Source organism: Saimiri boliviensis, chromosome 17 (genome assembly GCF_048565385.1).
Source record: "Saimiri boliviensis isolate mSaiBol1 chromosome 17, mSaiBol1.pri, whole genome shotgun sequence".
In the NCBI taxonomy this organism is placed as follows: domain Eukaryota; kingdom Metazoa; phylum Chordata; class Mammalia; order Primates; family Cebidae; genus Saimiri; species Saimiri boliviensis.
Window position 1 is genome coordinate 46,372,906 of NC_133465.1, and position 8,642 is coordinate 46,381,547.

Consider the following 8,642-nt stretch of genomic DNA (forward strand, 5'->3'; position numbering starts at 1 on the left):
TTTGTTTGCCTTTTTATAGACAAGTCCCAAGTGTGTTCTGAATGAAATTCTGCCTACATAAAGTAAAACATGGCTTGCCAGTGTCAGCAAGTTGCCATAATTGGGTGATTTTTTCTAATTAGTAACTCACTTTGCTAGGCTCATTCCTGTAGGAGGGCACTTGCCCTCAGGTTGGTGGTTATCTGAGAAATGGGTCTGGGTGGAGCTATGTCAGGTTCATTATTACCTTTTTAAATGATGAATGAGTCATTCTTCACTTCCTTCCTTAGAAGATAATAAACCTCATCAGCTCATTAAAGAATAGGAATTTGGTATCATGGTTTTGGGCTATTATGCCAAGGTAGGTTATGATGTTTCTGAGACTTTTTCGGCTTTTATTTTCACAAGTTTTTCCGCATACGTAGAGAATAGAACTGTAATCATTATTTTCCCAACCTGGTTCTTCAACCAGTTGGTTTTTGTCTTTGTTTTAAAATTCATCTTGCCACTGTTTCCCATGGGAAGTTAACTTCCATTCTGGCTGACATGAGCATCATATTTTGTTGACACTTATGACTGGGAAGTGTTGTCTTCTCTTCTTCATTTTGATAATTAGGAGCACACCCCTAATTTGTGTTATGTTTTGTGGGAGTTTGGAAAGACATTAACCGATTTCCTGACTCTGCAAAATCTGAAGCAAATCTGGAAGGAACTATTTCTTCTGTCTTAATTTATTGTGGTTTAGCTCAGGTAAAAGTCATCAGTAAGGTATTTAGTGTGTGGAAATTCACGTATATTTACTCAGAGGGTTTAGCAACCTGAAATGGGGCAGTTCAGTCTTCATGAGCCGTTTTGAATTCCACATTGTCTATATGCCAGTTGATTAAAACCTTTCAATGATGCCCTGCCTTGCAAGTTGGAAATCCAAGTGGTTGTAGAGCTCACTGCCTCATTCCACCCCAAATGAAAAAAAACCTCTTTAGCCCAGAATTTTGCAGCTGTCCAATCCCAGCTGCACTTTCCAAAATAATTTAATAAGGATATCAGGCAGAATTTTGTGGCAGGAGGATATGAGCAAGATTTAGAACCACCCCTAGGCTTGAGTTCTAAATTTGCTTAGTCATCACCATGATAGGGGCAGAGAGATGCCTGTGCTGGAAAACGGAAAAATAGCTCTCCAGGTTCAGATTTTACAACAAACCTTTGCGATCATCCAGGTTAGGCATTGCAAGGGTAAACAAATCCTACTGATCAGTGGGTTGGGTATTGCCTTCTTCTTTTATGTTCACAGAAGCTGAAACCCAAAAAGATCACGTCATTTACATAGTTAATCAGGGACAGATTTGGGAGCAGACATCAGGGCTAGTGCTCTTTCGAACTCGTCCTGTTATTAATTGAGGTAAGTGTGACTATGAAATGAAGCACATTATTTTATTGGCAGGTCCTTAGTATTGTCACATTGGAATCAACTTTAGAAATGAAAAAGAACCAGATATTAAAAAAATAACTTGCAACAGAAGAAGTTTTAATGAAATGTCAGAAAAGGTCTCCAAAATAAAAACAAAAATTAGGCACAGAGCAGGATTTTTCTTCTCTGGAAGAGGATTACATGCATAGAACATGAGAAAAGGAAGAGAAAGAGAACAAATTCTAGCCCTTTTATTCTGAAGAACAGAAATGAATAATTTCCTTAAGTTATTTGACCAGTAGGATTTTTGCAAAGGCAGTCTTTCTTTCTTTTCTTCTTCTTTCTTTCTTTCTTTTTCTTTCTTCCTTTATTTCTTTCCTTTTTTCTGTTTTCATAACTTTTTCCTCTTTATGGTACTTTAGAAGGTACTCGTTGTTCCATCGTAATGTTGCTTATCTTAGAAGACTTTTCTTCAACTGAGTGGACTCTCAGTGAAAGGACATTGCCAATTTGATTCAGTTCCTCAACCACTGTTTTGACAATAGTTTCTTCTGTTGAGTCTAAAATAAAACAAATAAAACATATGTGGTCATTTTTTAACAGGTTGAAAAGTATTTGGCCATTACAGGTATGCTGTTTGTTTGTTTTGAGAAGTAGTCTCACTCTGTCGCCCAGGCTGGAGTGCATTAGGGTTATCTCGGCTCTCTGCAGCCTCTGCCTCCTGGATTCAAGCTATTTTTCTGCCTCAGCCTCCCGAGTAGCTGGGATATTACAGGCACCTTCCACCATGCCCAGCTAATTTTTGTATTCTTAGTAGAGGTGGAGTTTCACCATGTTGGCCAGGCTGGTCTCAAGCACCTGACCTTAAGTGATCCACCTGCCTTGGCCTCCCAAAGTGCTGAGATTACAGGCATGAGCCACCGCACCTTTTAAAAAATGTCTTCTTAAAAATTGTTTTTTGCAAGTTTGCAGTAAATTGAGATATAATACTGTTTGAAGTCAGTGTTTAGCAAGAGCCTGGACTATCTCTCTTATATTTGCCATTATTTTAGAGCAGAGCAGTGGGTGTTTGAAAACATAAATGAAACGTGGATTAGAACAATCTAAGTATCAGGCAGTAGAGGCTGGCTGCAAGTAATGTCTTCTTTTAAATACCAACTTGCCCTATTTTCATGGCTTAAGATAAAGTAGCTCTTTTACCAAAGTATTGAAACTATGAAACAGAATACATTCCAAGTAAGAAATATGTTGTGAGATTAATTCTTCATTTCAGTAATTTTGTAATTTGACCACATCTGTTGTTCTACAGGAATATCAAATATAAGTTTTAAGAACTATCATAATGACCCCTCATCCCTTCATTCATCAGAAGTAAACTTAAAAAAAAATTTTATGTAGTTAACAAATAAGTAACTTAGTTAACACAATTGATGGAGTTTAAGGAGTTACACCCAGTAGAAAAATCATCTCTACCTTTGGCTTGATTTCTAGAATTCACAGGTTCATATCCTTTTGATGTGTAACACGTGGATTTGCCTTTTCTGTGAAGAGAAGAGTAAATTATTGCATTTGTTTTCTTTCCTTAGTGAGCTTATAAATACCTCTACATTGGGAAGAAGAGTTTTGGGGTTCTATTTGCAATAAGATTCAAATTCGTTATGTATTTAAGGAACACTAGTAAGCTTTTCATGATTTCAGCATAGTGAAAGAAGAGATTAGATGGATGTTTATGGATAGACATTTTCTCACGACCAGATATTACCTCTTTCATCTAGCAATATTTCTCACTCTGACTTTTCAATCAACTGGCCAGTGAATGTGTTTGGAGTGCCTACCATGAAGAAGGTACTGGGCTAGGTGCTGCAGAAAATATAGAACCAAGACACAGTTTTTACTGTTGGAGATAAAGTACATACACTCAAAAAGTTACCTATAACATGAAAAGTGCTGTAAATTAGTGAAAATGAGTGGTGTAATGAGTGCTTTGTTCTGAAGGAGCAATCACTTTTGGGTTCCTGTGAGAATAGGCTGCAGAAGGCTGACGGGCCTTGGAGTGTGCAAGATGTTACCTCTTCACTATGCGGCCATGGGCAAGCATTTAGTAATAAGCAGTGAATACCAAATACCTTTTCTATGTATGCCACTGTCACGAGCTCTTTACCTACATAGTGAGACATTATAGTTAAGAGTGGTTACACGTATGGTTTTGGTGTTATCACGATTTCACCAGTGGGGAAACTGCATTTGAAAAGGTTGAACAATGTGTTCATAATTCACCCAGTGTTTGATTCACATCCAAGGCTGTAATTCCAGGGCTGTTTTTATTGACTAAGAAACTATGGAACCTCTCCAGTTAATTCTTCCTGTATCTTCATTGCTTATCTTTAATACGAGGTACATGTGGGGTAACTAGTGATGTGATAATAAAAGAGAGTGAGTTATTTATAAGAAATGTGCTTACACACTAAATCACAGAAAACAATTTTCTTTTTGAATTGGAGTACTGGAATTGTTAAATATTCTATACTTAAATGTCCTTTATATTATCATACATATAAATATTTTACATACATGTTTTAACTTCACTTGGCTGCAATAATATACATTCCTGACGTTAAATATCTATGATGTCTAGAGTGGGAAATTCTAGGATGCAATATTGGTATACCTATACAGTGAGAAAACCTAGTTGATGCGAGTTTGTTTTTTTTTTTTTTTCACAAGTTAAATATTTACCTTTCTTCTCCATCTAGTAAGTTGCAATAAATTTCAATTTCTTTTTCTAAAAATATTTTTACATCAAGAAGCTGTTCATACTCCAGCTTCTGGCCCTCTGTTTCTGTTCGAATCTGTTGCAGCTGTTCCTCCATTGCCCCGATCTGATCCTGAATTTGCTGGAGTTGATTGCAGTAATTTCCTTCAGTCTCAGCCAATGAGCATTCATAGGAATATTTCTGAAAGAAAAACGAAGTGAGGCTTGAACGTGTGAAAGAGAAATGGCATGGTCATATTTTATATTATTTTATTGATTTTTTTTTTAAGATAGTGTCTTGCTCTGTCACCCAGGCTGGGGTGCAGTGGCACAATCTCAGCTCACTGCAACCTCCTGTCCTAGGTTCAAGTGATTCTCCTGCCTCAGCCTCCTGAGTAGGTGGGATTACAGGTGTGTGCCACCATACCCAGATAATTGTTGTATTTTTAGTAGAGATGAGGTTTCACCATGTTGGCTAGGCTGGTCTTGAACTCCTGACCTCAAGTGATCCACCTGCCTCGGCCTCCCAAAGTGCTGGGATTACAGGTGTGAGCCACCACGCTTGGGTGGCATGGTCATATTTTAAAAATTCTCAAGGTAGAAAGAAATATTCATATAAAGTCTGAATATTTTCAATTGAAAATCAACATTTGCAAGATTAAAAAAAAATTGTATATTGCAAAAAGGCAGTGAGTTTAGGGACAGAATTCTTGATACTTAATACATTTTATACTTTCAGTCATATGTAAATAGTTATATGTACTTGGTGTTATATTATTTTTCTATCTGTATTGACTTATACATATTCACACACATATTCAATTCAATGGCAATTCCTACGTACCATAGCCATGAGGGACTGAAGTTCTATTTCCAGGGTTTGCAGATTGCGTTTCAATTCGGTCAGCTCATTTCTGGCTGCTGTGGCTGCTCCCTCATGATCAGAAATCTGTTGTTGCAGCGTTGCACTCTGAAGTGTAATTGTCGAAAGGATTAGTGACCAGCCTGATGGTCTACTGAGCAGGCCCCTCGTAATTTGGCATAGACCTACCCTCTCGTTGAACCAGGCTTCCGCGTCTTTGCGGTTCTGCTCAGCCAAGTCCTCATACTCAGCCCTCATGTTGTTCAACAGGACAGTTAGGTCCACTCCCGGGGCTGCATTCATCTCCACATTCACATTCCCCCCAGCTGTACATTGCAGGACTGTCATTTCCTAGAAAAAGGGATCAGTATTAATTCTCAGTAGAGGATTTTGACTGATATTCATGCCCTGCTATGAAACGAACAGTGGACTTGAAGAAGGAAATCAGATGCCATATGAGGCCAATCTGCAGGCTTCCTTACCTCCTCGTGATTTTTTTTGAGGTAAGTCAGTTCCTCACTGAGGGTCTCACACTGTATCTCCAGGTCGGTTGTACAAAGGGTCAGCTCATCCAACACTCTGCGAAGACCATTGGTGTCGGCTTCAACGCTGTGGTGCAAAGCCAGCTCATTTTCATACCTGAAAGATAGTAAGGCACCTGAGAGTTGTAATCGTAGGCAGGTGCAAAGCACAACTTTTAAAGACATTTCATATGCTGAAAGATATGATGTTGTGTACATACTTCTGAAGCTTCTTGCAATGACAAACTTCTAAAATGGCTTGAGATACCTAGCAATTCATGAATTGTATTTTGGAAATGTTATTTCTTCAGAGTTGATTTTTGTCATCCAATGGGCTTAATAATTAAATAAGATATTGCTAGATTTTAGATTTTAAAAAATGTGTAATAGCTCTTTTTTTTTTTTTTTTTTTTTTTTTAGAGACAGTCTCACTCTGTCACCCAGGCTAAAGTGCTATGGCCCCATCTCAGCTCACTGCAACCTCAGCCTTCCAGGTTCAAGTGATTCTGGTGTCTCACCCTCCAGAGTAGCTGGGATCACAGGAGTGTGCCACCATGCCTGACTATTCTTGTGTGTGTGTATTTGTAGTAGAGATGGGGTTTTGCCATGTTGGCCAGGCTGGTCTCAAACTACTGACCTCAAGTGATCTGCTTGCCTCGGCCTCCCAAGGCGCTGGGATTACAGGCATGAGCTACTGCATTCAACCATGATAGCTCTTTTTATAGGGGTGTATTTAATTCAATTTCTTCATTGATCTATATATATGTTTATAAAAACATTTTGGTTTTCAAAGCAAAAGATATGCTGTTTAATCCAACTGTAATATTTTAACTTTTATTAATATAATTAATCAATTCGTTTTCACCTACTTCAGCCTGAAGTCATCAGCGGTAAGTCTGGCATTGTCATTTTGTAGAACAATGCTGGTGTTGCAGGTGGTCGCAGAAATAATCTAAATAGGAAAGATTGTGCAAAATATTAAGTACCAAAATTCAAAGGAGACCCCAGACTTCAGTGTGATTTTATGTCTTCTTAACCTGTCAAACATCTGTTTTAGTATCTTTTTTTCTATGTTAAAGAAATCTGGATTTTTTTCAGATAATAAACATTCACAGCTTAAGGGCCACGTGGATAGTTTTATTACTTTTGATCAAATGGTGTGAGCTAAATATATGGAAAATGAAGTGAATATATCATTTTGAAATGATTTCTTTTTCATTCTTTAATTCTACAAGTTTTTATTGCCAGGCACTGCCCTTAGTACTGGAAATACAGAGTGAACAAATCCTACATCACATAAAAATTTGTTAAGCACATTTTATATGTTCTCTTCTTTAAATCATGCACACCCAAAGTCTGTAGCAAAAGCATGCAAATCCCTATTTCTTACCTGCCTTTCAAGATCTTCGATGACTGAGAAGTATCTGCTATGGTCATGATCATGTCTCCGGGAAGAGCCAGGCTCACATTTCTGGTACCAACCGTTGATCTTCTGCTCCAGGTCTGCATTGGCCTCCTCCAGGGCACGCACGTGGTCCAGGTAGGATGCAAGGCGGTCGTTGAGATTCTGCATGGTCACCTTTTCATTCCCAGAGAGGAGGCTGTGCTCAATGCCAAGAAAACCAGCACAGGCACCACTTCCTAACCCTCCACCACTATTGCAGAAGCTTCCTGCAGAAGAAATGCCCCCAAGAGTACAAGAAAAGCTGCTCCCTGCTCCCGACCCAACACACGCATTCCCAGCCACAAAGCCAGTTCCTCCACCAGACAGCCTAGCAGACCCAGTTCGTGAGCAGATCCGCCTGGATCCACCAGAAAGTCGAAAAGACATCGCGACAGCACAGCCGAGCAACCCCTTCCCAGAGACAGGAGCAAAGCCAGAGTACAGCTTCCACACTCGTTAGCTCCCTTGGCCTTTTATAGGATTCACTGGGTCATGTCAGTCTTGACTACGCCAGTTTGTAATAAAATTTACCTGCATCCTAATTGTTGTTTTTCACGATTGGGTGACTTTTAACAGTGTCCAGTCTGTAGGTGGAAAGGTTGCCCAAGGATATTTTTTTATATATGAAAACGATGCCAGGTGAAGTAAAACTAAATCACAGCCTCGAAGGCCAAAATTAAATATGAGTAAACGTGCATCTTTTTGACCACTGGAATATTAATAGAATCTAGATTCTCCCCCTACCACATATAACAAAGAATTAATAATTCCAATGAGAAGCCGGGAGCGGTGGCTCACGCCTGTAATCCTAGCACTTTGGAGGCCGAGGTGGATGGATCACCTGAGGTCAGGAGTTCAAGACCAGCCTGGCCATCATGGTGAAACCCCATCTTTTTTTCTTTTTTTTTTCTTTTTTTTGAGACCGAGTTTCGCTCTTTTTACCCAGGCTGGAGTGCAATGGTGCGATCTCGGCTCACCGCAACCTCCGCCTCCTGGGTTCAGGCAATTCTCCTGTCTCAGCTTCCTGAGTAGCTGGGATTACAGGCACGCGCCACCATGCCCAGCTAATTTTTTGTATTTTTAGTAGAGACGGGGTTTCACCATGTTGACCAGGATGGTCTCGATCTCTTGACCTCGTGATCCACCCGCCTCGGCCTCCCAAAGTGCTGGGATTACAAGCTGGAGCAACCGCGCCCGGCCAGAAACCCCATCTTTAAAAAAAAAAAAAAAATTCCAATGAGAGAATGTCTCCCACTTTCATCCTGTTAATGCTTATAGAGTATTTCTAATATTTTCACTTCATCGAGTGCTTCCTTTCTTCCTTTCTTTATTTCTTTCCTTTTTTAAAGAGATGTGGTCTCACTATATTTTTCAGGCTGGTCTCGAACTCTTGGCCTCCAGTGATCTTCAGCCTCCTCACCCAGCTCAGCCTCCTGTAGCCACATTACAGGTGTAAACCACTGCACTGCGTGTGTGTTTTCCCTCTTATTGAAACCAGAGAATTTCAGCATCTATTGATCTTTTGGTAGTGGGAGATTTTAAAAGAAATCTATCATTTCTTTAATTGAAAACTGAAATAATAGAAATCCTGCAGTCCTGCGTATTATTAATTTCACTATAATTCATGAATATTCGATGGTGATGGAGAATTACTTTGATTGAGATTTCTTGGTTTG

At 39.4% G+C, this 8,642-nt stretch overlaps 1 protein-coding gene across 1 annotated transcript; it reads right to left on the reverse strand.

The window, feature by feature from the left end:
• Window positions 1–1,483: 1,483 nt before the first annotated feature.
• On the reverse strand, window positions 1,484–7,441 carry KRT26 (keratin 26). Its single transcript, XM_003942809.3, has 8 exons — window positions 6,913–7,441; window positions 6,392–6,474; window positions 5,484–5,640; window positions 5,191–5,352; window positions 4,984–5,109; window positions 4,124–4,341; window positions 2,861–2,928; window positions 1,484–1,947 (listed from the first exon to the last, which is right to left on the reverse strand). The coding sequence occupies exons 1-8, from the start codon at window positions 7,351–7,353 to the stop codon at window positions 1,796–1,798; spliced, it is 1,407 nt and encodes a 468-aa protein (XP_003942858.1). The 5' UTR covers window positions 7,354–7,441; the 3' UTR covers window positions 1,484–1,795.
• Window positions 7,442–8,642: the final 1,201 nt, after the last annotated feature.

What these genes read in the sequence shown, in the direction of transcription:
- KRT26 (XM_003942809.3), bottom strand. Translation starts at nt 7,353, where the DNA reads ATGTCTTTTCGACTTTCTGGTGGATCCAGGCGGATCTGCTCACGAACT. An exon ending in GCTGATGACTTCAGGCTGAA is followed by an intron (nt 5,641 to 6,391) that starts GTAGGTGAAAAC and finishes ACTATCTTTCAG; the next exon opens with GTATGAAAATGAGCTGGCTT. An exon ending in TTCAGTCCCTCATGGCTATG is followed by an intron (nt 4,342 to 4,983) that starts GTACGTAGGAAT and finishes TTTTTCTTTCAG; the next exon opens with AAATATTCCTATGAATGCTC.